The sequence below is a fragment of the Dendronephthya gigantea genome, unplaced genomic scaffold, assembly GCF_004324835.1.
Source record: "Dendronephthya gigantea isolate DGI-Jeju-01 unplaced genomic scaffold, DenGig_1.0 000007F, whole genome shotgun sequence".
NCBI lineage: Eukaryota > Metazoa > Cnidaria > Anthozoa > Malacalcyonacea > Nephtheidae > Dendronephthya > Dendronephthya gigantea.
The window spans coordinates 638,173-665,463 of NW_021163017.1; the positions used below are offsets into that span (position 1 = coordinate 638,173).

Sequence of the window (27,291 nt, forward strand, 5' to 3'; positions counted from 1 at the left end):
TTGATTTGTGTAGAAGAATAGGAAAAACAGAGATGATTTTGTGTAGCAGAATAGGGAAAACAGAAATGATAAACTCAAGTAGAAAGTTCCGTTCCTGTCGATATATTGGCCTTGTAAACTGTGACGTTTGTGCTTTTCCTTGATATTAACTAAATATATAGGTCTCACCACTGTTGGGTCTCACGCATTGAGATGTGAAATCTGCATAAATTTAGCTGGCCGCATGCATGGGCTGCCCCTTGTGTATCATATTACAGCCAGTATTTGCCCTTTGTTTTGTTGGTATTTTGTCAATTTAAAAAATGGCTTTCTGTGCAAAATTGGTACTCCTTTTCGCTGCAAGCTTTTGTATTCTAGTCACCCCGGGCGAATCCCAGCTACCAACATGGCTTGCTTTGCTGGGAAATATGAACAGGACCGCAATGGCTGGTCTGCTCAAGCAGTTGAACGTCAACTCTACGCTGTCTGATATGCTGGAGCGGCTTAATTCAACCGACGGGCAAAAATTGCTGCAAGGCATCACCAAAGCCGTCAGTGGAATGGATGTTCTATCGCTGTTCGGAAGTCAGATTATGAACACTTTGCGACAGATGCCACTTGGAGAATGTGGTCGCGATTTGGAAAGAATAAGTCAAAATACAGAGGAAATGATCGCCTGTAAGTGATTCGGGATATGCATGTTGTCGACTAGTATGTTAGCAGGAGGATTTGCGTTAACCAAGCCCTGTCATTCAACTATGATCATTCCGTTTCAACAACAACAAAACAACAGGTTGCCGGTTGTATCAAACCCGTTCACTACGCCTGCGGTTGTTAAGTTCAAAATAGAAAGGTCTATCGTTTTATTCAACAACCGAGCTAAATGTTTTTAACCTGAATGCAAAGATACTGTTTACAACTACATATTCAGTGCATAATATTCAAGTTGACTCATTCAAGAGAGATGTAAGAGTGTTATTTAATTTTGACTTATCCACCGTTTAAGCTAAACGGGCTTGATACAACCGGCCCAGTAATTCATCATTTGCTCTGCGCGACGCCAAAGGAATTTGCTTATTAACCAATGCCAGTTTCTAGTGTTTGTTTAAAACTTTAATTAACATCGATGCATGACCTCGAAAAGTCCAAAACTTGCAAATTGTTTCAAATCATGTAATCGTTTCAAATCATTTCCCTGTTTCAGAAACGTCTCTGACTCTGTGTACCAACTTCAATTTATGCGTCCTGTGCCGGTCTGTGGGCTGTGGTGAAAATGCGTGACCATGATTAGGTACACGGCAGCGATATTGCTTTGTCATTTCTTGTTTGCTTATACTCTAGCCGTGTTTGGATTACGACCAATAAAAACATATTGGCTATACCTAAACTTAGCTTTGAACTTGATTTCCGGGTGTAAAAGCACTCGTATATAACGTAAACACGGCTCCTTTAAATTTCAAATCAAGGGTCAGATAAAATTTTTTTATTCGGGCTTTTCACCGTGAGAACACGACGGTTCGACGTCATGGTCAAATTGGCAAGGCACGGCTGCAAATATTCCGTGGAATTCTCGTGTAGTTATTTCTATCCTTATTTGCAAACTGGCATTGAAACAAGCCCGTGTTTTTTTCAGATTTCGATGCTGCAGGCAAGCCGCCCAGCAGCATCACTCGTGGTAACCTGTACTGGCCCGTCTCCGTGGAACAATGTCGGGCAATCTCGAACACTCATATATGTGGATCCTCCATGGGCATTTGGAAACCTTTGGTATGAAGTTTTGATCTCTATATGAACTGTAACCACTGTAACGCTATCTTGGTCGTCATGACGTCATTGAAGGACGAAGGACGACCTTTATGTAATTTGAAAATAACTTCAAAGATGTTGACCAAATAACCGTCAGTTAACATTCCAATTCAAATAGACTTCAGTGGTTTTTAACAAGGCAAAATGAGCGATCATGCATTTGAATCCGTTTTCCACAGTCTTGACCATGCATCCAACTTTACGCATGCATGCATCTAAAAAAGATTTACGTTGATCTTTTTTTGAACCAACGACGTTTTTCGTTCATAGTCTTCTGAGATAGTATTATATCATTCCTGAATAGGTCATTCAGGGGTTCACGTGGACAGGATGTTTTCCGAGCAGTTGTAACCAGCAGAATGTCTCCGCTATTATGACAGCGGTTACGACACAAGGTACTGTATACGTTTTGATAAAACTAACTACATCACTTACTTGGTACATAGAGTAAACAAACCTACATTTCCCTAAAGCCCAATTTAAAAACAGTTGTGTTTACGTCGCGAAGAGGTAACATGTATCTATCTTCAAATTTTTGTTAGCAAGTATAGCTCTGCATCCAGGGACTGGTTGTGTTTGAAGGAGTGAATAGCGCTATCCACCGGATAGTGATTTTTTCAACCTTTCTAAAAATGCTTATAAAGCAATAAAATTTTAGCTTTGGAAGCAAAAATTATTAAAGAGGATCTTCAATTCATAAATACTAAGATTTAATCAAAGTTTCAGCCAACAGCGGGCGATTTTAGAGCGATTAAAAAATTCAGTATCCGGTGGATAGTTCTATCCGGCTCTCATATACAATCTCGGCCCCAATTGAATTCAATGTTTCGGCGTATTATTTGTTTTAGTGACGCAATTGACCAACCAGGGTCTGACGCTGGTACATTACGTCTCCTTTTGTCCCTCTGGAGAACCTTCCTACGACACTGGCGCTATATGTACACTGTATGTATATATATACTGCATGAATGGTGAGATCTATTAATTCACGCGTGCTTCGACGCTAACTTGCATTATAGAATTAAAAGTGAGAGATTCGTGTAGAAATATCTAGAGTATATTAGGCAGAAACAAGGGTTCTGACGTTGGAAGCAAATTGAGCCACTGCATGGGCGTTGAGTTTTAAAATGAAATCCATCATACCTGAAGTGTGCAAAACACTTTCGCGACAGGCCGGCAGCTTAAGTGTTTGACTTTTAGTTTTGCAGACAAGACGATATTCAGTGTTAATTCGCGAATTTTGTCGTCGCTTGCTGCTGTTTCCTCGAGTTGAGAGTAATCCACATTCCTCCACCGTTTCAATTATGTTTAGTTGACTAAATAGTAAAAGTGAAGACTGAGGAAGATGAAGGTGCTTCAGAAACATGCACCAATATTGAACCATAATTACGCCTACATGCAGTCAGCATACTAATCGTATATCGAGCGGAGAAGCCGAGCAATAACCAGATATTTTCTTGTATTTTATAGTGTTTTGTGCGCGTTATTGTTACTGCTATGTCTTATTGGAACGATACTCGACATGATCATACAAGCGTTCGATGATATCTCAAAACAGAATACCCCGTCGCCCGAGCAGACCAACAACTTTGCATTACAACCGGAGACACCATTTGAGGGACCACAAACACAAAAAGATGTCGAAAAAATTACCGAAGAACCGCCAACAGAGGTTAAAACTACCTCCGAACCGCCCAGATTTCTCAAATGTAAGTAATGATTTTCAGTGTATATCATCTCTGAACAGCCAGTCATACAATGAAAATTTATAACGTGAGTATTATATAAGTAAATTTTGAAAAAATTGGACATTTTTCTTCTTAAAAAGTTCCATAGCTATAGTATAAACAATTACGCCATTTGCTGTAGTCGTATATATATGGATAGCATGCAGATAATCAGCTTGGCATCATCTCGTTAGCTATCAGCCCTTATATACATCAAACTCGTATGTGGTATAATTCTTATATAATATATGTGTTATAAGCAGATTTATAGATCTAAGACCTAAGGCAATCCCTTGGCCTTGTAGTCAGGAAGATTTAGAGAGCTTTAGATTTAACTATACGGCTCCCGACGTATGAATGAACAAAGATGACGCGAAAATGGCGAATAAAAGGCGAATAAAAGGCGAATAAAAGGCGTGAAATAGGTTGACGTCCTCATACTTAATCTGCCTATTATAATTCCAGCGAGTGTCTGCGAGGTGTTCTTATGTTTTTCTCTCATTCGTAACACCAAGAAGATATTCAATACAGATGTTCCACCATCGGCTATTACATCAATCAATGGCATACGAGTTATCAGCATCTGGTGGGTCATTCTCGGACCCGTTTTCTTGTATTTTGTCCTCAGTCCAATTGTGCGTAAGTACAGTCGATCATTATTCGGTCATTGCATGTGTTAAAGCTCGTTTATACACTTGCGAATTATGCTTGCTGATTTTACGTGCGATTTTCTTCTTTTGATAGATGTGAATGAGTAATAAGTTACGAATGCTCTGGTGTATAAGAACTCTTATTTCAACACCAGTAACTAATTCACTCGTTCACATCTATCAAGAGAAGAACATCGCAAGTGTAAACGAGCCTTTTTGCACCTCGTTTTGTTCAGTTAGATTTAGAGCTCTAAGAGTACATCTCGGTTAACTCAGTGCAGATATGTGGATTACAAACTCTGGTCAGACTCACTGTATCATCACGATTCATTCATTTATGTGTTTATAGAAAATAAAATACAATATGTCGAAGATGCTAAGAAGCTCTCCGTAATGCCTGTGATCAACGCTTATTACGCTGTCGACAGCTTCTTCTTTTTGAGGTACAATATTTATAAGTCTTTTGCCTATTTGTCATAATCATATTACGTTTTGGTGATGGTGCCTGCTGTTGGAGATCGTTACAAAATAGAATTGTGATGGTACTTACCGTCATATAGTACTATGGTGTTATTATGGTGGTACGATGATAGTAAAATTGTTTTATGAATATTTTGAGCAGATAGTCTATTGTATTCTTTTGCAGTGGTCTCCTAGTGGCCTACACGTGTTTAAGGAAGATTGCAAAAAATGATGGGAAATTTAACTGGGTCCTGTTCTATGTTCACAGATTTTGGAGGTAGGTTTTGGATAGATCGGACATGGTTGCCCGTGTAGTCATTCCTTGGGATCTCACCTATCCAGGTAGTACACTTTGCCCAACGCTTCTATCTTCTAGTAGTCAAACCAGAACAGGGATGGGCACTCCTATCAGTCCTCCGAAGGGCACACTTGGGGCTGACCCCCTTATTTTCACTCGTTTCTTAACGCAGGCTCACCCCTTCGTACATGTTCGTTATTTTGTTCACCGTCCACGTGAAAGGATTAATATCAGATTCTCCCTACTGGAACGTGTATTACAAGGATCCGTTCTGCGAAGATAAATGGTGGACCAACCTATTGTACATCAATAACTTTTACCCTGAGGAGTTTAACGAGCAGGTACATGCCCTAGTCACCTTACTTATATAGCTTACCTTTAATCAAATGGATTCCCGTACTTGCTCGTAAGGAGCAGAACATCCTTCTGTACATAACAAGGCGGAATTTCGGCAAATTTGTTTACATTTTTCAGGCTAATCCAATCAGATTGCTTAAAATTTCAATACTTCATGTAAAATGGTGAATAACCTTTACCTTTTTATTTACCGGGAATAGTCAAAATTTGAGCATTCTTATTGGGTTTATAAAGTGAACAAATTTGTTGATTGGTCTACAGCGAAATTACTCTTAGTTTCTTTACAAAAACGTTGAAACCGTGTTATAATTTTAGTGTATCGGGTGGACATGGTATCTGGCCAATGATATGCAGTTCTTTGTTATATCTCCTGTTCTGTTGGTTTTGGCATACAGGTGAGAGTGTTCGGCATTCCCAGGAAACAACTTCGTTGGGACATTTTGCTTTTTTGATAAATAGATTCTGAGAAACAGAAATAGGGGGGAATGAATGGAAAAACTAGTTTTTAGAATACAGGCTTAGGTATTAACACTTATAGCTGTGTATATCACGGTCATACCAACAATTCACATCATTCACTCTTCGCGTAGACTTACTCCAAGTCTCTCTTTGTGGTAAAATTTTACGATTGTACATCCTGTACTTTTCTTTCATCCTGTAGGAAAAAATGGCGTGGGTTACTCATTAGTTCGGGAGCATTGCTGTGCATAAGTTCTATCACAATTGCCGCACTTATTGGAGATTATGACCTTGATCCTGTGGTTAACCTCAAGTCCATTGTCCGTGGCTCACCAGAACTGTGAGTGTCAAATTTTTCTGCATGCTATTTTTTTCGTATATGTGATCGAGTGAATGTGTTATACGGATGTTCAAAAAAGGCGCTTCGGCTATGTCCACACGAGCGTCGTTTTCGAGCGTTTTCAAATTTGTTTTTCGGTCTATTTTATTGTTTAGACTCCCTGTCCACACGATCCAATAAGAAATATGCTTAATTTGTTAAATTAACTTTAGCCTCTCTTGAAAATTCACGATGTTTTCGTATGAAAACGAATGTGATAACGCTCGTTACCGTGTGTACATAGTCTGATACACATAGCATTTACAGCTAGTTTTACTCGTTTATACTTCTGCCAAAAAAAAAAATTGCACCTAAAATCGCCTGTCTGGCTTTGAACATAAATACCATCAGAGATTAAGCTGATGTTTTTGCCAGGGAGAGAGAAAAAGTACTTAAAGGTGACGCCCCCGTCCCCTGTTATGTCAATCTGTACTTCAGGGGGGTGTTTGCGCCAAGATAAGTCATCCAGTGGCGAATATCGTCCATTTTTATATTTAGTCATAAAAAGGCAGCGGAATTTGATAAGTATGTCTACAACAAACCTTACTGTCGTATTCAACCTTATCTCATTGGATTTGTCCTTGGTTATGCCATTTACGCAAAGTACCGCGTGCCCATCAGAAGACGCGGTTGGGTGAGTCAATTTTGTGCTTCGAAAGACGAACGCAAAATACTTCGCTTTCTCTTGTGGTTGTAGCCATCTTTAAACAAAAAAATCTAGAGCCGATAGTGTCATTTATAGTGTATAAAATGTTGAATTTCAAATATAAATTTTCTTTTGCACATTAGAGTAAGTTCCAAAGTTCATAAAGAATATCGTCATGTTCATGATGCTGATCTAATTTTGGACAATTTGTTTAGTTGAGTGAAACTAGTTCTGGACCAAAGTGCATGATCCAGTTATTTCACTTTGAGATAGACGGACATCATGCACTCACTACAAAGTTAACTTTTTTATTCGTGTCAGAAAGTAGATCTCCTGTATATTCCATATACAGTTTCACATCCAGAGAGATCATGTATTTCAGTATCAAAAAGATAAGTTTCGCTTGAGATATTTTTTCTCTTTATTCTCTGCTACAGTTGCTTGCCGTTATTGGTTGGTCTATAGCATTTGCCATCGCTATGACAGTCGTGTATGCTCCTTACCAGTCAACTCTCCCGGGCAATCGTGAGTGGAATAAAACAGAAAACATCTTCTTTGGGACATTCCAACGTCTTCTTTGGGGCCTGGTACTGGCTTGGGTCACGTATGCTTGTCACTATGGATACGGAAGTACGTATAAAATAATATGAATTGTTGTCTGAATTGTTCTCCTATACAGGGTATCCCAAAAAAGTCCCCTCTATTGAAATCAAGCTTGTTAGAATCTGATGGCCAGTAATATTATGATGAACCCAAATGAAAGGAAGACTATTTTTTTGAATGCCTCAACGTAATAACTATGCTGTTTACAAACTACTGCATTGATCATGCATTCAAATTCCAGCAAAAGCTTCATTTCAATAGGGGGGACTTTTTCGGGGGATACCCTGTACATACGATAATTAGGAGTCATCATTTATGTATTATTTGTCCTCTGAGCCTGTTTTGTTCCCAACCAGTACGGCTTTAAATGAGGACCTTCTTTAAATTGTTAATCATTGTTATATAAGTCTTGGCTCTATGTCTTATATCTTTCTCAATGTCAGGTTACATTCAGCAGTTTCTGTCAGCGAGATTTTGGATTCCCCTCAGCCGCCTGACCTATTCCGTGTATCTCATTCACATGGTTGTGATAAGTTTCATGTTTTTTGCGACGACTCACCAGGTCCACTACGACTTATTAACCGCCGTAAGTATGGTGAATACGCCACAGTTTGAAACACAAAGAGAACACAATCCAACACATTTAGTATTGAAAAAGTTAAGCTAAAGTTCTCTATTATCTAATGCAAACTTGCGAACCAACATTTTGCACTAATTTTCCATATTTTACCATTGAGCAACATTTAATAAAGAATCTAACTAAATTCAATTCGTTTTTTATTTATTTTCTCTTAGTCCTACTTCTTCATCACAGCGACAGTTCTTTCTTATGCGGTTGGTTTTATCCTGGCTGTAGTCATCGAGTTTCCATCGGAAAATCTGGAAAACCTCGCTCTGAAATTGCTGCGTGGTGAACGAAAAAGCTATGGCGTTAAGGCTTAGCCAAACTGCAAGAACACGTATTTTCTCTTTTGCTTTTTATTAACGCTTTTTTTATACGCGAATATATAGTAAGTATTTGTAAAATTTCTAAAAATTTCTGTAAAAACGTAATGTTACGTAATGTGCTAAAAATAGATTAGCAAGACGCTGAAGAGTCGCTGATATTTGTCGCTGACTAGTTGAGTGGACACAACCATATTTGTACCGTTTTGTGGCGATTTTTGAACCTGAAGCTTTTGATTTTTCGACTGATTGGAGCTGAAATGAAACAAGGATGTTTTGTCTTTATCTTCCCTATAATAACGCTTTTGTGCGCTCCGTTTGGGAGTTCTGCAATGCAAGAATCTGACAGGAATGCCAACGACACTGATCACATTATTAAGCAGAATTTTAAAGACCTCGCAGCCCAGGAAATTGGTTATAACTTTTTGCACGCGTACAGGACAGCTCTGAGAAATGGTTGGCGTGAAAGTAAAGCGTCGACAGGACAGAACGAAGTTGTAGAATGCGATGAAGATATTTCAAAAAATTTGATGCAATGTAAATATTCCATTTCGTTTGCCATGCCATTTTTCAGAGTGAAAATAGTACATTAGGGCCTGATTCCACGGGCACTTTTTTTCGGCGAAATGCGAAGTATTTCGCTTGTTTCTTTCGAATTTCGTCCACTTGAATGAATGAATTCTGCTTGATTGCTCACAATTCAAAAGAAGAGGGCGAAATATGTCGCATTTCGCTTGAAAAATAATTTTTGCCTGTTGAATCAGGGCTTTAAAACGAATCTTCCATCTCACCCAAAGGCGAAGTTGTGCTCATAGGAATTATGTGATTAGTTATTGTCCTCTGATTTTGTGCCTGTGTTAATTTAGTGAAAGGTGTCTGAACCAAGTCCAGTGTTTTTGTATTGACAGTATTTGCCATGCTGCCAGTAATAATGAATCAGTGGTATACACCAGAAAATACTCTGTAGTATTGAGGTCACCACGTCCACATGATTTTACTTCTCAGCACTGAATACTATTGACACTATTGTTGATCATAACATTCACTTTAGATATTGACGCTGTTGGTAAGCCAATGAGTGGCATTCTACGTGGAAATAACTTTTGGCTTGGCTCATACGGTGAATGTCGAGATATATCCAATGCACATTATTGTACAACAAATTTGGCAATAGCTGTTGCTAAATTAGGGACGGTAAGCTGTTTGTTAATTTGATATAGTTTAATTTCTTATGTAGAAATACTGTACATGATGTGCATTCACGAAACACATGCATATTTATAGAAATTGAAGAACCTTAAAGTCATCTGGGGTTTATGTTTCCCAAAGAGTTGTACTGGTCAGGATATTGCAAAAATTATGAAACCAATCTTAAAAGAAGGTAGATTACAATACTCTTGAGTTCTGGAAATCACTGAATAATGTGTTGATAAAATGGCCTCAACAAGATAAATATAGTCCCAAAGTTTATGCATTTCTGAGTGTCAGAACAGGATGGTCCAACATGAAGTGTTTTTGCCATTGACAAAGAATGGTGGTTTTCTGTCTGTTAGCCACAACCTGTACAACCTTGCATCAATGTTTCTAAATCATTCAAATCCTTTTTAGTGGAAGGGCTTACCAAAGGCCTAATAAGTGCTCAAATAACTGGTAATGTAGATTGTCCTGCTGTGAAACCAACATATACCTCTGGTGTTAAGGGCACCTTGTAAGTAAAATCTTTATTCTTAACTTTGAATATCAGCAAGATTGTTAATATAGAATTGTATTCTAATTGTACTGTATACCCATCACCATCTTTTCTTGGAAGTTATTCCATATTTTTTTCTTTTACAGCGTTCTCTGTGGTATCCTGATATTCCTTTGTTTCATTGGCACCGTGGTCGACTTAATGGCTGAGACATTTGACATCTCAATTCCTGCGGATAAAGTAAGAGGTCAAAATTACATGTCATTAAGCAACAAAACAACTCGAGAACCGGTATTCAATACTTCAATTGAGGTGAATGGTGGCGACTCTGCTACCAATGATGTGATTGCAGATGATGTAGTTTTGCTTAATTTCTCAAGATTTTCAGTCAAATGTCATTATATTCTCACTGCTTTCAAAGGTATTTCATCAATTCAAAATAATACTTGTTAGATATTCGTATCAAATCATCATGTACTCATACTCACATTTTCTATACCATTTTTTCGCTATTTAGCAAGTTTTGTTGGCCAATTTTTTCAATGTTTTTCACTCCTTCAAAACACCACAAAGATTATGAAGACAGACGTTCCACCAGCAGCTATCAAGACAATCAATGGTATTCGGGTGCTGAGCATCACATGGGTCATTCTTGGGCATACATTTTCCTCTTTTGGTACTGATCGCGTAGGTAGGCATCTACAGAAGCTGTTATATCATCTTGCTGGTACAGCAATTTTGTTTTTCTGTATGATTAAATATAAGAACTACATCAACAACTAAGCTGTCTTTAGACTTAGTTTGTAGTGTTGCATAAAAAAGAGATTGATTTAAGTTTTTTGGTTACTTGTCTTTGTCAATTATATAGTGAACAGATTGGAAATTAACAAAGATGGCCAGTTGCTTTCAGTGATGGCAATAATAAGTGGAACATATTCAGTTGACTCTTTCTTTTTCCTAAGGTGTGTATCAGAGTGTCTGATGTGAACCAGGCTGGTGATTCATCTGTTAAAAATACTCATTTGTACTCATTTGTTTTGCTTAGTGGCCTTCTTGTTGCATACACCTGCTTCAGAAAACTTAAAGATAAAGACAAGAACTTCAACTGGGTTCTCTTTTATGTCCATCGTTTTTGGAGGTGACCTGAAGAGAGTGAAATATTCACAAAAGATAGAGAAAATAAACTTTTTATTCTAACTATTTCATTTTTTCCTCCCAAATTCAGGCTGACGCCATCCTATATGTTTGTTGTTCTCTTCTCAATTCATCTCAAGGGTTTTCTGACTGAGGCTCCAAACTGGAACACACAGTTCACAGATCAGTATTGTAACAAATACTGGTGGACAAACTTGCTTTACATCAACAACTTCTATCCAGTTGACTCTAGCAAGGGCAGTGTAAGTTAAAATAGAAGAAGAATCTTATTGATGAGGGGAATTGTAAAATATCAAAGAAATAGTTTTAAAAATGTTCTTAATTCTGCCCTCATGCAGACTGCAGAGATATGAATTAACCGGACCAATCAAATTTAGTCACCAGAAATTACTGAAACACATTGGTTTTGATAGATAAATTTGCACTGCCATTTTCAGTTAACCTTTGTTATCTTTTTCAGTGCATTGGATGGTCTTGGTACTTGGCAAATGACATGCAGTTTTTTGTCATAACTCCGTTTTTAATAATTCCTCTGTTTAAGTAAGTATAAATGACATGCAAGAGGAGTCTCTTTAGGGGGGTGGGGGTGGAGTGGTTGTGAGTTTTGAGAGGTAGTGTACCTGGTTTCCTAGTGTAGGTGAGGATCTTGGAGTGTAACCACCAGGGTGATGAACTTGGAGGGGAACGGAACAGAATATGAAATCTGAACTAGTTAAACTGGAGCTCAGAACAAGAAAGTGACGTCAGCAAGGTGACGTCATAGAAAGTGAAACTCGTGCGCAAAAGACTGGGGAAAGAGCTATCTTGTTAAAAATAGAGTTTTGTCAATCAGAATTGTTTTACTGTATAATATGTTACTTCGTATCGTTTCAGGGTTGGTTGGCGGGGTGTAGTTCTAACTCTTGGTCTGCTTCTTGAGTGTACAGTGATAACAGCTTTCATTCACGCGTATTGGGACATTGATCCACTGGCTATTTTTAAATTATTGACTAATCCTCTTGCGTAAGTATGATGTCAGTCAATAAAGACGTGACCTGAGAATTAGACGGGGACCAAGATAGTTTTTAAGACAGTTTTTTAAAACTGTTGCATCAAACCTCGTACTATAAAAGCCCGCAGCGGAAGATATCCGTGATGAATAAAATCTTGTAGTGCTACTAAATTTCCTATTCATAGCGAATCTAAAGTTCATGCGATTGTTATCAGAGTGAATGTTTAAATTTTACGAATATGGAAAGGCCGTGTAATTAGTTTATTTTGACCTTATACCTCCCTGTAGAGTGGCGGAATTTGGGAAAAGCGCAAATGAATACATGAGATACGTCTACATCAAACCATATTGTCGTATTCAAGTATACTTGGTGGGGTTCCTCGTGGGTTATTTCATGCACAGATATAGCAACACAAAGGCTAGAACACCTGGCTGGGTATGTACAAAGGACAAAGGACAAAGTTTGTACCGAATGACGGGGGCGGGGGTGGGGCTGCTTCATATCCCTAGGGCGCCGGGGTAACTCCCCCTCTCCCCCTTGCAATTCTTTATTCTACCAAAATGTGCTCTCAAAGAGGCAGTTAAAGCTTTTAGACTGACTATTCTTGCTGTTATCACTCAAGTAGGGCATGACGAATTATTGATAGAGGCCATCATTAGGCTCGTTTACACTTGCAATTTTTGCTGCGATTTTCTTCTTTTCGGATAGAGAAAAGAAGAATGCCCTGATGTATAAGAGGTCTTATTTGAACATCGGCATGCAACTAATTTACTCGTTCACATCTATTAAAAGAAGAATATCGCACATAAAGTTGAAAGTGTAAACGGGGGCTTAAATTTAAGACCGACTTAAATGAATTATTATTGATTATTTTTTCTGAAACTTTTTTTCTTCGTCTTGCTGAAGATCACTACTCTTCTTGGGTGGTCTGTGGCCGCGGTCGTAGCCATGCTTCTAGTGTATGGACCACACAAGAGTATCTTACCGGGCGCTGAGGAGTGGAACGACGCAGAGAATGTATTGTTTGGAACATTTCAAAGATTTTTGTGGGGTCTGGTACTAGCCTGGGTTACTTATGCTTGTCATTATGGCGCTGGAGGTTTGTGTAGAGCTCCTTTTGAAGATTGAATACTTTTACAGAATAGAAAAGCTCGTTCCTTGGGTACGATTTGACCGAACAAGATGAACTCAGACAGTAATTCACTTTTACGCCTACTTTTACGCCTTTTAAGACTGTTTGACAGAATTTCGTTTCCATAGTTTCTTGTTCAAACATCACGCTTCTGCAAATAAAATACAATAATTTCATTTGTTCCAGGTGTAGTTCAAAGGTTCCTGTCCGCACGATTTTGGATTCCGCTCAGTCGGCTAACCTATAACGTCTACCTCATACATATTATCATCTTGACTTTGATGATCTATGGTGCTCAAGGAAACATACATTACGATCTCTACACAGGTGTAAGTATTACTGAGATATGTGATGATTGTGTACCGGCGCAGTTTATAATTTGCGGGTTCAACCCAGTCAACTCTGAGTTGTATTAGATAGAGTTCACTGGTTCAACCTCAAATGTCTGAGCGCCTATCATGCACTGGAGTGAGCAAATGATACGACTCTTAAGACGAAAATGTCAACTGATATTTCACGTTTCTATAGACCTATTATTTCCTGGCGTGCGTGGTTCTGTCCTATGGTGCTGCGTATATTTTGTCGGTTGTCATCGAGTTCCCGTGCGCGAACCTTGAAGAGCTGATTATAAAGTACATCAGGAAAGCTCGTAAGAGAGGAGAATAGGAACTAGACCTCGCAAAGATGTGTGACGTTTATATAGGGAAGAAAGTAAATTGAAGTTAAGGCTGTCTCCTTGGCTTATGTGAAGTTTTCAAACCCCTATGTGAAGTTTTATTCCGTTACGATATTGCAGACTTTTTAGTCAAATTTTAGGATGACTTAGCTAATGAGAGGATTGTTTTACTTTAAAATTTTTCAATTTATGACGCGACGGCTGGGGAATTTTTAGCTTTGGCAGAAATTAAAAAACTGAATTAAATGATTAGGAAAATAATTATATAAAGTATAGAGTAAAAATTAACTTTAATTATTATGATCTATTTACTATAATGAGATTTGTTCAGTAATAATATACAAGTATAGGTATTTTTGTAGGCCGGACTCATACGAGTTTACAATAAAACGCAGAAATATACTACAGGAATATGATAAAATCAAAATCAGGATTTTAGGTAATCTGGTCAAACAGTGGCTGGCATGATCGAGAATACAATTGATATCGCTTAGTGCGTGATTCTTGATCGGGCTGATCAATAGCACAGCTGGAGATTATATTGAACCCTGAGTAATCCATCTTATTAATACGTTTTTTTACCCCCTACAAGAGGTCTCCCAAGGAGAGAATAAGGTGTGCGCGCCTTGGATTTTTTTAGGCAAAAACCGTGCTTAATATGTACAGTATCTTTTGAAATCGATTACAGATATGTAGAACTTTATGTTGCAACAAGAAAAAGAGGAACTTAAACAATTTATCGACAGAAATGGACGCAACAATTGGATGAAATCATATGTCAAAATCGAGCGCTTTTTTCTGACTCTGGCGTCCAACTGTGTTGTCACCTGGGATACTTTTTGACCTCATTCAATATGGCCGCCAGTTGCACGTTTTTCGAGGCGATCACAATCAACCTGTGATCTCTCGCAAATTTGAAGCCATGGCTGAAAAGGACATGTTTCCTTTGAACCCGATACTTATGCGAGGTTTAAACGATAAAATGTATGAAAAAAGAAAAGTTGCAGCCTTGGAAATTGAACGGTGAGTGGACCCAATATAATTTGCAACTTTCGCAGAAACTTGTGCAAAGTTTAAGACGAAGAATAGAGAGGTCATGAACGTTTTTCTGTTTGGTATCAAAGTATGTTTGATTGCAATGTTGTTTTATTATTTACTAAGTACTTAAATAGAGTAAGCAAGTCTTTATAAAAATGCAATGAATATTATAATAAAGATTTGTTTACATATATGACAGACTGTTTAAATGAATATAATTGCTACATGTCAATACGAACGCACATCCTTTTTTGATTTAGCTTCAAAAAAATACAAAATTTGCAATAGATTTATCTGGAAGTATTGAGCCACTTGTAAGATTCTTTAGATCTCATTTGAGTTTTTTTTATTAGCCTGATCTGTTTCACCCTGTTTAGGATGGTTAAGGAATTCATAGCCAACAATGATGTTGCATTGATAAAGAGGCTCACATCTGTGTTAACAACAGAATTCTCTGTGTCGCATAATCCTCATAGTCGTAAAGGCGGGCTTATTGGACTGGCTGCTACTGCAATTGCTTTGGGAAAGGTATTTTAACATATTAATATGAAGTTTTGTGACTGGGTAACTCGTTCGAACTATCCTTAAGCCCCAGCCAAATGAGAGTCATGAGAGTTGCAACTATCGCTAACATTTGACCCATAAACTCTGGCACACTCTCATCAACTCTCATTGACTTTGAACTGGTTCAAATTTTGATGAGAGTCGATTAGAGTTTGCATTTCTTTGGTCAGTCATGAGAAATGATGCATGTTGCAAAACAGCTAACAGACATTTTGTAGTAGCATGCTCAGAAAAATAATACAAAATAAATACAAAATAGTCCCTGCTACACACATAGTAACATCCAGTCAACTCTCGCTTCTCAACTCTCATTAATTAACTCTCATTTTCGTTTGACCAGGGCTTTAGGTTGAAATGTCCAGAGACATTTTTGTACTACTCCTGTTGCAAATTGATGTAATGAAAACTAATGTAATTGAATTGTGATATTTTCAGGAATCTGTGGCTTATCTTCAAGACCTGATTCCACCTGTTCTCTCCTGTTTTTATGACCAAGATAGCCGTGTTCGCTATTATGCATGCGAGGCGTTGTATAACATTTCAAAGGTTGCCAAAGAAGCTGTCCTACCATTTTTTAATTCAATATTTGATGGACTGAGCAAGGTGGATATTTGATTAATACATAAAAAATTTTACTCAGCAGGAGATAATATTTACTGTGCTTTTTAGCATGTGAAGAAAAGTTAAATTACTTTTCTATTTTGTGCTATAGTTGGCATCTGACACAGACCCCAATGTGAAGAGTGGAGCTGATTTACTAGACAGATTAGTTAAGGTAAAGGACGTGTATATTAGGCCTATATGGCACAATACCACTGGATTGGGTGCCTTTGCCTGGGAACTGGGGAGTTATTCTTTTCTGACAGTGGAGTGGGTTTGCTTGGGTAGTGATCCCTTTTGACATTGGAATGGGTGTCTTTGCCTGGTCTTTTCTGACAGTGGAGTGGGTGCCTTTGCCTGGGTAGGAGGTCCCTTGTGACAGTGACGTGGGTGCCTTTGCCTAGGTAGTGGGTCCCTTCAGTTCTGATGGTGGAGTTGTTCCCCTTGTCATGCAGTGAAGTGGGTTCCCATTGCTGGTAGAGTAGGTTTATATGGCATTGAGGTCTTCCTCCCTTGCACATTGATTTTTTTCCTCTGATAGTAATCATATTTTGCTCCCCTCATATCTGTTTGTAGGATATTGTCACCGAAAGTGCTTCATTTGATATTGTATCATTCATTCCCTTACTGAGAGAAAGAATGTTGACGACCAATGCTTTTGCTAAACAATTCATTGTTTCATGGGTAAGATCATGTTCGGTTAAGATTGCTTGGAAAATTTTGTGTTTTTTCTGGTTTAACTAACAACCAAATCTAACGTTTCCCGTTTCTAGATTATTGTTCTTGATTCAGTTCCGGACCTGAACATGATTGATCACCTCCCTGAGATACTGGATGGTATTTTTATGATATTTCAAGACCAGTCGGCTCACTCTGCTGAAATAAGAAAGATGTAAGTTTACTCTCGTTGACCTAGGGGCAGGAGTGGACCGGCACACCAGGGCCTCAGGCAAAGTCCAAGCAGGGGCCCGTTAAACTACGATACACAAGGGATAGTGGCCACTGCCAACGAGAATCTAAAATTGCAGTTGGTTTTCAAAGCGTGAGCTTACAGACGGCCGAGCCATAATTTCGCATCATTTTTACAGGTGTGAAACAGCTCTTGGAGAATTTTTACGCGAGATTAAGAAATTTCCGGAAAACGTGAACTTTGCTGATATGGTGAACATCATTGTTGTTCATTCAACTTCCAGTGGTAAAAACATGTTGATTTCACAAGAATCCGTAGCTTTGCGATATTTTTTGATCGATCTTAACCAGCATGCGTTTTCTCTGCAGATCAATTGATTCAATTTACGGCCGTGTTGTGGTTGCGAGAATTTCTGACCCTTTCTGGTCGGACAATGATCCCATTCTGTGCTAACATCCTTTCCGCTGTTCTGCCGTGTGTCTCTTTGGAAACTTGCAAGTTTAGTATCCTTTTGTTAAAACGCGAGTGAAACTGATGCTGTTTTGTGTGAGGGGATGGATCACTACCTAGTTTGGTGAAAGTTTATAATGGTCATTATACATATACCTAGCGATTTAAATATTTTTGGCCTACGTGATCAGATGAATTGGCAATACATGTTGTTTTTAAGGGGGGAGGGGGGGGGGAGCAGCTTGTCGCTTGCCATGACATTTTTCCAACTTCTGGTTTCAAAGTTTAAGTATCTCAAACTGGCCCATTTGCACCCCAAAATTTGGCCTAATATTGTTTAGCTTTAGAGGGCTTTTGTAAAGATGAGCGGTAGTTGAATTTTCAACTATCTTAGGCCTGCTGTATTCAACATGACAAACCCACTCAAAATAGCCGATTTAAACCGCTATCGCCGAACTCTTCTTAACGCTATTCGAAGACACCAAAGAAGTGGCAACCAATGTGAACCAGCGCGTCCGAGATCTTATCACGACAGATGACGACAACGAGGCGACGAGTCCCGAGCGATCGATGAAGAACGAGCGAATGGAATGCGACGTGGAGTCTGTTGAGCATAACCTGGACCTTGGTTCCGTTCTTACCGTGCTCACCGCGCAACTAACCAGCGAGTATGTGCTAACACGTCTGGCTGTATTGAAATGGGTCATGCTGTTCCTGGAGAAAACACCCAACAAGGTGAGAGCTCGTATTCTCTTACCTCACTCATCATTTTGCCCCCACCCCTCATTCTCTTAATTACCCCAATGCCCCATCTCTTACTGCCACCATCATTGTCTCCCACACCCCTCATTTTCTCCCCCACCTTTCATTCTCTTACCCTCATGTCCCTTCTTTTACTGCCACCATCGTCTCCCACTCCCCTCATTCTCTACCCCACCCCTCATTCTCTTACCCCCACTTCCCTTCTCTTACTCCATCCCCATTATCCTCCCCACCCCTCATTCTCTTTCCCCCATTCCTATTCGCATGCCCACAGCCCATTCCCTTAGACCATGCGATATTGAAACCGAAATTTCAGTTAGGAAGCAATACAATATCTCAATAAAACAATTGTAGCTTTTCAAGCACATGGAGAAGATATTTCCTGTCTTATTAGACAGAGTGTCGGACACATCTGATGAGGTAAGTGGTCAATGGAAACAAGTGGACAGGTGAAGTAGTGTTGTATCCTGTTGATGCTCCACAGGCCTAGATTTGTGTTTGTGTCTGATTAAAATTTCATTTTTTTACTTGTGAGAAGAACCCCTTCAGTTTCTTTCACCTCAGCAAGTCCACAATTGGCAATATTTCCAGGCCACCTAACATCTGTTTATTTTCCGTACAGGTTGTCATCGCAGATTTAGAAGTACTTTCAGTTATTTCGGCTTCTCAAGCTGGACTTCCCATGTCGTCTGAGTTGGCCTCGCCAGACAGAAGCGCCAATGAATATTCTTCAGCTAAGAATATCAATGAATATTTTTATAAATTTCTTTTAAATTTGGTAGCGAAGTTTCGAGTCGACGGAAAATTGCTAGAGGAAAAAGGACATTTTATTATCAGGTAGGTTTAGATATACATTCAGTTTTGTTGAATTCAGTTTCTTTCAGTTCAATTCCTGTTCCATTCAGAACACTGTAGTTCTTCTCATTTCAATAAATTCATTACGTCTTTTAGAAATCTGTGTCTGTTACTAAGTTCTGAGGATATCTATCGTACGTTAGCCGAAATTCTCTTCCAAGAAAACGATCTAAAGTTTGCGGCGTTGATGGTTAAAACCTTGAACATAATTCTACTTACCTCAAGCGAACTGTTTGAACTTAGGCACAAGTTAAAAGAACTGAAAACTAAGGTAACATATTTTCTTTGCTTGTTTCTGTTCTGTTGAGCCGAAATTTGATATTGATTAAATGTTAGAGCGGGTATTAGATTTTGAGGTTTTTTTTTAAAAATACAGTATACCTACAAAATTTCCAGGCCTTCTTTCAGGTAGTCTATCACTTGACCTTGATGAAATTGAAAACATGCATGCATTGATAAAAGAAAGAGTTATATTTGGTGAAGAAATCTCCACCACCATTTTCTTCTTTTGATAGATGTGAACGAGTGAATTAGTTACTGATATTCAAATAAGAGTTCTAATACATCAGAGCTTTCGTAACTAATTACTCATTCACATCTATCAAAAGAAGAAAATCGCACATAATTTGCAGCAAAAATTGCAAGTGTAAACGGGCCTTTACCTTGCAATTGTGGTGTTTTTTCTAACAAAATTCATCTGGATCATTGCAGGAGAGTTGTGAATTATTTAGTGCGTTGTACAAGTCTTGGTGCCACAATGCTGTCGCAACTTTCTCGCTGTGTCTTCTAACACAGACGTATCAACATGGCTGTGATCTTCTTATGATGTTGTATCCTTCACGCGAGATTGCCATCTCCCACTTTTATCCTCAGAGCTAGTGTAATGTCCCTGTTATCTCTTTGAGATCACCCAGATATACATTTTTGCTGGTTATAATTTTATCATGAAGTTTAATCAATCCAACACCAGGGGCCGGTTGTATAAAAACGTAGTTGACTTTTAACTATAGTTAGTGATAGAATTGACCAATCAGAGTTATGTATCTCTGAGCCGTGACAGAATTGACCAATCAGAGTTACGTATTTCTGAGTTAACTGCGATTTAACTACGCAAAATGTAGTTAAGAGTTTTACACAACCGGCCCCAGGTGCACCCTTCTCTTGCAGGGCGTGGTTATTCTTAGCTCACTCACGTAATATATAGTATGTAATGCCAAGAGTTGACCTTGACACTAGTTGATATAGCGGTGATCTAGAAGTTCACGTAGATTTTTTGGTGCAAATAGATAAATTGGTCCAGCTGATAGAATCGCCTATATTCACTTGTGAGTATAAAATAAAATACTTTTATGATAACCTTTGAAAACTTGCATGCCTGAGCATTTTTATTCATGTTTCTGAGACAATCAAAAAATCACGCGTAGTCACTTGTTGCTGTCAGTTTAATATTTTGATTTCTCTATCTAGACTTGAGATTGCAACTCCTGGACACGCAAAACAATTTTTATCTTTTAAAATCGTTATACGGACTATTAATGCTGCTTCCACAAAGTGATGCATTCACCACCTTACGTCATCGTCTCGACTGTGTTCCCAATGGTCACCTCTTGCAGACACCCCAGACGAAGTAGGTTGACATTTTCAACATAGTTTAAGAAAAATATTTTATTGACCAAGGGCAGAAAATATGAGCCGCCCATTTCCCCCACTCCATGTTTACACACCTGCATTCCCGCTGAAACCTCTCCCCTCCCACCATCGAGAAATTCCTAGAAGAACATTTTACCAGAATGCACATGCGACTGAAAAAAATTACAAGAAAAGCACCAAATGAAGTGATCAATATCAACACAATAAAACGAAAGCCCTTTTTATGGCTAACTTTTCAAATTACGTCCATTCAGTTGTTTGGTTGGTTGGTGAATCCATCAATAACAGGGGATTTTATTCATCACTCTAAGTCGTTGCGCAAAAGTTTCCCTTTTAACTGTTTCAACTTCCTTTTTTTGCAGAGGAAAAGACATCGAAAAACGGGAGTGTGTGAAGAAAATCGACTTCACAGCTCTACTCCAACACTTCAAAGTCGTACAGGAAAAACACGTTATTCAAAGACATAAAAAAGAACCAAAAACAAACGGGTTAGAAGCAACATGATAATAGCGTGGTTTCCCGTGTACAATATTTAAGTATTTTATGTAAGAGAACTTATTTTGGTAGCTGTCTTGGAATTTGCTTGATCTCAGTCATAGGCTCTTCAAAATGAGCATACTTTTTTATTAAATGTAAGAATGTAGTGATAATGCTATGAAAATTTTAGGACATTTGATATGAGAAGCTTCAGGCAAAAGAATCTTCAGGAAAATCACTGTTAATTTGACTTAGTGTGACTATATTCTTCTCTAATTACACAGCTAAGTTTTGAAATCACTGAATTGACTTTCTGCAAAGGTATGTATTTATTCATTATTCAAATGGCACCATCAATTTTTTTATCAGTTACAAAAGATGTTAGCTTTTCTTGGACATGACAATTCTGGAAGAACAGGTTATATATAGGTAGCAGTTTAAAATCTTTAATTTGTGATTGATCCAAAATTGTCTCACAAGCAAGACTACATCTCAACATGAATTCCATTTTATTTAAACAAATATTTTTTTTCATATATACAACATTTTTTTTGAGTTAGCTAAAGTAATCCTATATCAATGTTTCATCACATATCGCAAGCCACAGTACCCACAAGCATGTGGTCCTTCTTGATCCTAGGAAAAAAATGAATATATATTGAATAATATATATAATGAATAATATATATATTTTTTAGAAGTCCTTTTGAGGTGGTTATAATAAGATTAAGCAATAATATGGCCAACTAACCAAGTTGATATAAACTTTTGGATGGCCAAGTGCAGCATGACCTGAAAGAAATATATTTCAATGCTATTTGGTAAAAACTTGTTGCATGGTTTAAGTGGTAAATGTGTAAATGCAAAAATTTAATATGCATACCACCATCACACCAAACCACCCTGGAGTCAACCTCAATAGGTGGTTCCTCATCAATGAGATCAATAGCAAACTGTTCATTTACCTAAATATGTAGAATAAAAGTCAAATTGAACATGAATATGGCGTTTTCCATGCTTTTTGGTATGGATGCAAAGTTTTGCAAACTGTTGTGAAGTCAAATTTGTAATCCAGTATAGCGTACTGTTTTTTCTCTGTTCGTAAAACGGACTCTCTTGTAATCATCTTTCTCAAACACCTAAAATTTTAAGGCAAAAGACCACATTTAAAAGGATTTTATACAGTACTCAGTACTGACTGTTCTAAACACTACACTGACTACAGTCTACACGTATTGTTTTCTACCACAAAACCCAGTACTAAGCTTTCTATGTACATACTTGACCAGTGTGCGTAACGGTGTCTGCATTGACAAGACTTCTAGCTGTTGTAGATATGAAAACACGGCTGGTATTTGTTAAAAATCTGCGAGAAAATATTCTTGATATGGCGGCCATCTTGTAATATTGCCGACAACCATAAAGTGACTATACATGAAGTATTGGCTGTGCAAAGATTGGTGAAGGTCAAGGCAATATGGCGGACAAAAAACACAAGAAAAAGCAAAAAGAAAAGCGAAAAGGCAAGAGTAAAGATGACATAGAGCTGTACAAGCACTATGAAACATTGTAAGTACTAGGTAACGTCTTAGATTGTGGGCTATCTTCATGGTGAAATTAATTAATACAAGTTTGCCAGTATGGTGTACTGTGCAGTGTGCATAATAGACTAAATAGTGATATACTGTACCAGTGTACCTATTTTTATTAACCTATAAAAATTTTTATTTCAATATTTTTATAGTTATGAAGCAGCTCCTCCTGGATATGTTCGAGTAAGTGCTGAAAGTGTGGATTGTGCATGCCTAAATCGATACACAGTACACTATAAACATTTTCAGAAACTGATCTTGTGGGAAATAAGTGGTGCTAGACTGCTAGTCAATTGTACAAATTATCTCTGTTCGGCAAACTGTTTTATAGTCTAGTTACTGTGCTAACAATGGCCACATTTGAAAGAAATAAGATTATCAAAGACTATGAAACCAATGGGCCCAAAAGGGAGGGACGGGGCAAGTACCCAGTCTCGTTCTTCACAAATGTTATGGATGTTTCTTGCATTAATCAGGTTGAAGAAGAGAAACCTGAAGATTGCATTCCAAATCTGCCTGAGAATGAACAAGCTCGAGAATTTTTATCAAAAGCGCCATCCAAAGGATTGTGGATGCCTCTCGGAAAGGAGGTGAAGGTTATGAAATGTACGACCAGATTTTTTCTTTAAAGTTGACAACTTCGAATAAAGTTACCCAGAGTACTTTACCTATTTAGTACGACCACTGCTCGGGTACTCAAGCCTATTCCTACCTTAGGCTGGAGATGCAAGTCATATGGTCACAGAACTGGAGACAGAGAATGTCCAATGTTTGTTTCAGGCAATCAAACAAGTGAAAGATTTAGAATGGTATTGCATGGAACAAAATTTCTCGTTCATTTAGCATTTGCTTTTTCAGGTGCTATAAAAAACAATCAGATAATGGTGTAGGTATCAGGCTAAACACACAATTTTTGGATAACTGCATCTGTTAGGCGCACGAAGATCCCATGCATGACTTTATTGTTGAGAAAAAAAAGACTGAAAAGGAACAAAGGTAAACTTCAAGTTGGCCGAAAATTTTATTTAATTTCGAGTATATATTGCACAATCTTTAAAATCCAATTTGTTTTTTGCACAGAATTGAGCAGTTGAAGGCACTCCTGGAGGAACCTACAACATCTGAAAGTGACGATTCTTCTGACGAGAGCAGTAATTCTGAAATGCATCATAAACACAAAAATAACAAGAAAGGGAGAAAGAGGAAGCATAAAGGAAAAAGATCTGATTCTAGCAGTGACACTACTACTGAAGAGGAAGCACAAAAAGAAAAAACTTACTACACACACTAACTCTAGCTCCACTGAGAAAAGACATAAAAAGCATGCCAAGCTTAAATCTCGACACGCTAAAAACTCAGACAGTGATTCAAGTGACAGTTCTGCTTATTCAAATGGCAAAAGCATAAAAAGAGACATAACAAGAAAATAAGGCATAAATCCAGTAAAGATTAGTAAAGATTAAAATTTAAGTCATTATAATCCATGATAAGTCTTGCCACTGAATTAACGGGTTAATGTACTATTCTCCAGATAGTAGAATGCATTGGGTTTTTTTTACATTTCACTATTCTGCCATTCAAATTTCTACGATTTCAATGAGACTTTCCCACACAAGTCATACAAATTCCTAGAATTTGACGCAGGAAGTGCCCAGATTGGTCATCTCGATTCAAAATGGCGGCCAAGCCGAGGTTTTCAAAAACTCCGGCTTCCCTCATTTATGCCCAAAGTTGGCCAGTTCCCTCCTCAAATTCGTGTTTTCAACATTCGCCCGTAAAATCTAGCAGGTGAGAAATTGTATTAAGTTTACATTTGCTGTTCAAACAAGACCAGGTGCAATTTTTATTAAAATAATTTAACGGCTATCCAGCCAGGATAATTGACAAAACAAGCGCTTAGACGCTGGCTTTAATATTGATATTCATCCATAGCAACAGCGTCAATAATTCTCCGTGGATTTGCAAGCCAAAGCAAAACATAACGAGGCCTAAAAAATTCGCAGTCAAGGTGAGCAGTTATCAGAGTAAATTGTACATTTCAAAATAATTGTGGCACATTTTGTACCACCATCTTATTCATATGTTTTTCATTTACGATGCTTTCTAAATATTCATTGCATATAAGCATATTTTTCCTTTCTCTTAGGCTCATTCCTGGGCAAGTTGTATGTTGAGCAATAACTATCCTGGATGGACTGAAAATGATGAATATTTTACACTTGGTATGATGCCCTAAACATATTCAACTACAGACAAGTTTTTCTTTAAAATAAACAAAATAACATACACATTGCCCTCTGGGAACATAATTGAAAATGCCAGATGTTGACATAATCATGCATCAAATTTCAATTTTCCTGCAAAACTCTATATTCTAAGCGACATAAAAATCTGTTCAAAACATCCTACAGTATGCAGCTAGACCCCAGGTACTGTACGCTTGTATAACCAGGTCTAAAGCTTGTTTCTTCCAATTCTCCATAGATATGGCCAAGGAATTTAAATTAACATTGGTAAGGAAGGCCTTTGTGCTGTCATATAGATTAATTGCTTCAAATGATGCCTTAGATTGATTGTAAAATACATAAATCAGTAAAGGGAAACTTTCCTGTCATTTCCTAATATTTTAGCAAATGTTTAAAGAGCTCACAAAGCAGGTAGAAGAGGTGGATGAACAGCTCAATTCTGGTAAAAAAGCTTACTCATTCAAGGTATAGACACACATTTCTGAATACAAATAACTTTTTGAGCTTTTAGATTAAAGCACTCCAGCCCATTGAAGAAGAAAATTTTTTTCAAGGAAGCTAACTTTATAGTTGGTTTTATCTTTACCTCATTTTTTCTTAACCAGCATTACTATAGGAATAGGGACAAAGGAAGATTAAGAACTTACACACCTGAGATTCCAATGACAAATGAAGACTATCAACCATGTAATAATCTTGGCATTAAGAGCGAGCAATGGCAACCAGGAATTAGAAAATCCAGGTGTATATTGAAACTCGTACAGTTCATGAAACAGATCAAACCTTACAAATATGAACATTGAAAAATGCAGATCATTTCACGTATAGCTAGTGAAACAATGTTATAGAGCTACAGTTATATTATTTATATATTTATATGTTTTTTCCTAGAAAAACAGAAAAACCTTCTAAATCAAAGTTAGAAAATCGGCCTCGTACATCATCAAGTAACCTTAAAAAAACAAACCACAACAGTTGGAAAGTGCAATCATCATTTCATGATGAAAATGAAGGCACCAATCAGATTCTGGAATCTAGAAGTGAAGATCTCCAAACAAACTTGCCAGTCCCATGTGGTTTGAATTTGCATTATAGTGATGATGACAATTTTTGGTCTGGTTGTCTTGGGTTCAGTGATGAAGATAACCACATTGGCTTGGGATATATCGATCCAGTTCCTGGTGCCTGGGAAGAGATGAAATTGGAAGAGCTGGAAACAGAATATTGCTCTGAAGAGGAAGAAAGTGATCCTTTCATGTTACGGCTCTTGCGAATCCGTCGTTCAGAAGTGGAAACTGTCGAGCAGGAAAAAAGAAGTGATGGTACCAGTAATCCTAACTTGGTTCCATGTGTAGAAAGTGGAATAAATAAGATTGTCATCTACCAACAAAGGCAAGAAGTCAACCACTGCTAAAAGAACAAATTCAAAAACCAATGGGGCTGTTGAAAATTTGGAGAAAAACTCACAAAGGGTCTTGAAAAAATCTGACAATCATGACAAGAAGAAGGATATGAAAATTTTAGGTACAGATAAAATAGATTTTTGTAAAGACATTGAAAAGGATAGAAAGCAACCACAGAAACAACATGGTGAAAGAAAAAAGGAATGCAAGTCAGCCAGAGGAAAAAGACGTGTTCAAAGTTGCAAGGCAAGACCCATGAGCTATTCATCGTCAATTACTTATGATATTCTAGAGCTCGCCACAACCTTTGACCCACCATGCAAAGAACGCATAAAGTTGAACCACAGGCCAGTTACAGCAAAGTCAGCAAGGTCTAAGGGCATGATACCTGGTAAAACCTGGACTTCCCAGAGAAAATTCTCTCTAACTGCTGGTCAGAGTCTACAGAGTTTGCCATCTGATGGTGGTGATACAGTTATAAATAAATCCAGAAACTCCAGTGCTAAGGGATCTAGTAAGACTAAGAGAAAAAGTAAACGATGTAGCAGTTCAAAAGTTTAAATTTTTATATTTGTTATATGATTACAAAAATTTTGGGATTTTCTAACAAAATTAAGTTATCAGTTGTTTGGTATTTTGACTGGCATTTTTTTGACTCCATTCATAAAAGCCCCTTGACATGTTGACCAAAAAGCCTTAAGGGTCAAAATGAATGTTTTTTTAATAGTTCTGGGATGATTTAGTTCATTTAGGAAATCTGTTGTCCACCATACAAGTTTCTTGCAAGA

At 37.8% G+C, this 27,291-nt stretch overlaps 6 protein-coding genes across 9 annotated transcripts; 5 read left to right on the top strand and 1 right to left on the bottom strand.

The window, feature by feature from the left end:
* Positions 1 to 230: 230 nt before the first annotated feature.
* LOC114517325 (nose resistant to fluoxetine protein 6-like) lies at positions 231 to 8,501 on the top strand. 3 transcript variants are annotated; one of them, XM_028537014.1, is made up of 16 exons: positions 231 to 657; positions 1,613 to 1,746; positions 2,090 to 2,180; positions 2,634 to 2,730; positions 3,256 to 3,494; positions 3,978 to 4,151; positions 4,512 to 4,605; positions 4,809 to 4,901; positions 5,095 to 5,263; positions 5,595 to 5,674; positions 5,941 to 6,078; positions 6,616 to 6,751; positions 7,201 to 7,393; positions 7,810 to 7,952; positions 8,162 to 8,325; positions 8,444 to 8,501. In XM_028537014.1, exons 1-15 carry the CDS (start codon positions 303 to 305, stop codon positions 8,306 to 8,308), a joined length of 2,283 nt encoding a protein of 760 aa, XP_028392815.1. In that variant the 5' UTR covers positions 231 to 302; the 3' UTR covers positions 8,309 to 8,325; positions 8,444 to 8,501. The 3 variants fall into 3 exon arrangements, with proteins under 3 accessions (XP_028392815.1, XP_028392814.1, XP_028392817.1); XM_028537013.1 differs by lacking the exon at positions 8,444 to 8,501 and having other exon boundaries at positions 8,162 to 8,422; XM_028537016.1 differs by lacking the exons at positions 231 to 657; positions 8,444 to 8,501 and adding an exon at positions 980 to 1,270 and having other exon boundaries at positions 8,162 to 8,422.
* Positions 8,462 to 14,414, top strand: LOC114517326 (nose resistant to fluoxetine protein 6-like). 2 transcript variants are annotated; one of them, XM_028537018.1, is made up of 16 exons: positions 8,462 to 8,848; positions 9,363 to 9,505; positions 9,596 to 9,692; positions 9,920 to 10,019; positions 10,148 to 10,241; positions 10,314 to 10,422; positions 10,519 to 10,692; positions 10,870 to 10,963; positions 11,047 to 11,139; positions 11,227 to 11,398; positions 11,617 to 11,696; positions 12,030 to 12,158; positions 12,436 to 12,583; positions 13,055 to 13,247; positions 13,467 to 13,609; positions 13,809 to 14,414. In XM_028537018.1, exons 1-16 carry the CDS (start codon positions 8,572 to 8,574, stop codon positions 13,944 to 13,946), a joined length of 2,184 nt encoding a protein of 727 aa, XP_028392819.1. In that variant the 5' UTR covers positions 8,462 to 8,571; the 3' UTR covers positions 13,947 to 14,414. The 2 variants fall into 2 exon arrangements, with proteins under 2 accessions (XP_028392819.1, XP_028392818.1); XM_028537017.1 differs by having other exon boundaries at positions 10,148 to 10,422; positions 13,809 to 14,412.
* Positions 14,415 to 14,593: 179 nt separating this feature from the next.
* Positions 14,594 to 21,509, top strand: LOC114517328 (protein VAC14 homolog). Its single transcript, XM_028537020.1, has 16 exons — positions 14,594 to 14,979; positions 15,372 to 15,522; positions 15,994 to 16,161; positions 16,271 to 16,333; positions 16,735 to 16,842; positions 16,932 to 17,050; positions 17,247 to 17,353; positions 17,437 to 17,571; positions 17,997 to 18,253; positions 18,635 to 18,700; positions 18,903 to 19,117; positions 19,232 to 19,406; positions 19,847 to 19,965; positions 20,381 to 20,460; positions 20,603 to 20,762; positions 21,148 to 21,509. Exons 1-16 carry the CDS (start codon positions 14,879 to 14,881, stop codon positions 21,287 to 21,289), a joined length of 2,166 nt encoding a protein of 721 aa, XP_028392821.1. The 5' UTR covers positions 14,594 to 14,878; the 3' UTR covers positions 21,290 to 21,509.
* A 161-nt stretch (positions 21,510 to 21,670) lies between these two features.
* Positions 21,671 to 22,669, bottom strand: LOC114517331 (NADH dehydrogenase [ubiquinone] iron-sulfur protein 6, mitochondrial-like). Its single transcript, XM_028537023.1, has 5 exons — positions 22,544 to 22,669; positions 22,348 to 22,401; positions 22,146 to 22,227; positions 22,014 to 22,054; positions 21,671 to 21,898 (listed from the first exon to the last, which is right to left on the bottom strand). Exons 1-5 carry the CDS (start codon positions 22,658 to 22,660, stop codon positions 21,839 to 21,841), a joined length of 354 nt encoding a protein of 117 aa, XP_028392824.1. The 5' UTR covers positions 22,661 to 22,669; the 3' UTR covers positions 21,671 to 21,838.
* A 30-nt stretch (positions 22,670 to 22,699) lies between these two features.
* LOC114517330 (retinitis pigmentosa 9 protein-like) lies at positions 22,700 to 24,314 on the top strand. The gene is made up of 6 exons (XM_028537022.1): positions 22,700 to 22,831; positions 23,007 to 23,037; positions 23,331 to 23,460; positions 23,572 to 23,663; positions 23,789 to 23,850; positions 23,935 to 24,314. The coding sequence occupies exons 1-6, from the start codon at positions 22,740 to 22,742 to the stop codon at positions 24,143 to 24,145; spliced, it is 618 nt and encodes a 205-aa protein (XP_028392823.1). The 5' UTR covers positions 22,700 to 22,739; the 3' UTR covers positions 24,146 to 24,314.
* Positions 24,315 to 24,533: 219 nt separating this feature from the next.
* Positions 24,534 to 27,287, top strand: LOC114517298. Its single transcript, XM_028536974.1, has 7 exons — positions 24,534 to 24,642; positions 24,787 to 24,862; positions 25,001 to 25,076; positions 25,339 to 25,367; positions 25,485 to 25,565; positions 25,706 to 25,842; positions 25,992 to 27,287. The coding sequence occupies exons 3-7, from the start codon at positions 25,022 to 25,024 to the stop codon at positions 26,512 to 26,514; spliced, it is 825 nt and encodes a 274-aa protein (XP_028392775.1). The 5' UTR covers positions 24,534 to 24,642; positions 24,787 to 24,862; positions 25,001 to 25,021; the 3' UTR covers positions 26,515 to 27,287.
* The last annotated feature ends 4 nt before the right edge of the window (positions 27,288 to 27,291 follow it).

Excerpts from the sequence above, each read along its gene's own strand:
- LOC114517328 (XM_028537020.1), top strand. The coding sequence starts at position 14,879 with ATGGCTGAAAAGGACATGTTTCCTTTGAACCCGATACTTATGCGAGGT. Across the intron at positions 18,701-18,902 it reads TGTCGGACACATCTGATGAG|GTTGTCATCGCAGATTTAGA; the intron begins GTAAGTGGTCAA and ends TTTTCCGTACAG. Across the intron at positions 20,763-21,147 it reads TTGCAGACACCCCAGACGAA|AGGAAAAGACATCGAAAAAC; the intron begins GTAGGTTGACAT and ends CTTTTTTTGCAG.
- LOC114517330 (XM_028537022.1), top strand. The coding sequence starts at position 22,740 with ATGGCGGACAAAAAACACAAGAAAAAGCAAAAAGAAAAGCGAAAAGGC. Across the intron at positions 23,038-23,330 it reads CTCCTCCTGGATATGTTCGA|GTTGAAGAAGAGAAACCTGA; the intron begins GTAAGTGCTGAA and ends TGCATTAATCAG. Across the intron at positions 23,461-23,571 it reads GGAGGTGAAGGTTATGAAAT|GCTGGAGATGCAAGTCATAT; the intron begins GTACGACCAGAT and ends TTCCTACCTTAG.
- LOC114517331 (XM_028537023.1), bottom strand. The coding sequence starts at position 22,660 with ATGGCCGCCATATCAAGAATATTTTCTCGCAGATTTTTAACAAATACC. Across the intron at positions 22,402-22,543 it reads CCGTTACGCACACTGGTCAA|GTGTTTGAGAAAGATGATTA; the intron begins GTATGTACATAG and ends TTAAAATTTTAG. Across the intron at positions 21,899-22,013 it reads CAAAAGTTTATATCAACTTG|GATCAAGAAGGACCACATGC; the intron begins GTTAGTTGGCCA and ends TTTTTTTCCTAG.
- LOC114517325 (XM_028537014.1), top strand. The coding sequence starts at position 303 with ATGGCTTTCTGTGCAAAATTGGTACTCCTTTTCGCTGCAAGCTTTTGT. Across the intron at positions 1,747-2,089 it reads TGGGCATTTGGAAACCTTTG|GTCATTCAGGGGTTCACGTG; the intron begins GTATGAAGTTTT and ends ATTCCTGAATAG. Across the intron at positions 4,902-5,094 it reads TATGTTCACAGATTTTGGAG|GCTCACCCCTTCGTACATGT; the intron begins GTAGGTTTTGGA and ends TTCTTAACGCAG.
- LOC114517298 (XM_028536974.1), top strand. The coding sequence starts at position 25,022 with ATGTTGAGCAATAACTATCCTGGATGGACTGAAAATGATGAATATTTT. Across the intron at positions 25,368-25,484 it reads AGGAATTTAAATTAACATTG|CAAATGTTTAAAGAGCTCAC; the intron begins GTAAGGAAGGCC and ends CTAATATTTTAG. Across the intron at positions 25,566-25,705 it reads AAAAAGCTTACTCATTCAAG|CATTACTATAGGAATAGGGA; the intron begins GTATAGACACAC and ends TTTCTTAACCAG.
- LOC114517326 (XM_028537017.1), top strand. The coding sequence starts at position 8,572 with ATGAAACAAGGATGTTTTGTCTTTATCTTCCCTATAATAACGCTTTTG. Across the intron at positions 10,020-10,147 it reads TCTGGTGTTAAGGGCACCTT|CGTTCTCTGTGGTATCCTGA; the intron begins GTAAGTAAAATC and ends TTTCTTTTACAG. Across the intron at positions 11,697-12,029 it reads TTAATAATTCCTCTGTTTAA|GGTTGGTTGGCGGGGTGTAG; the intron begins GTAAGTATAAAT and ends GTATCGTTTCAG.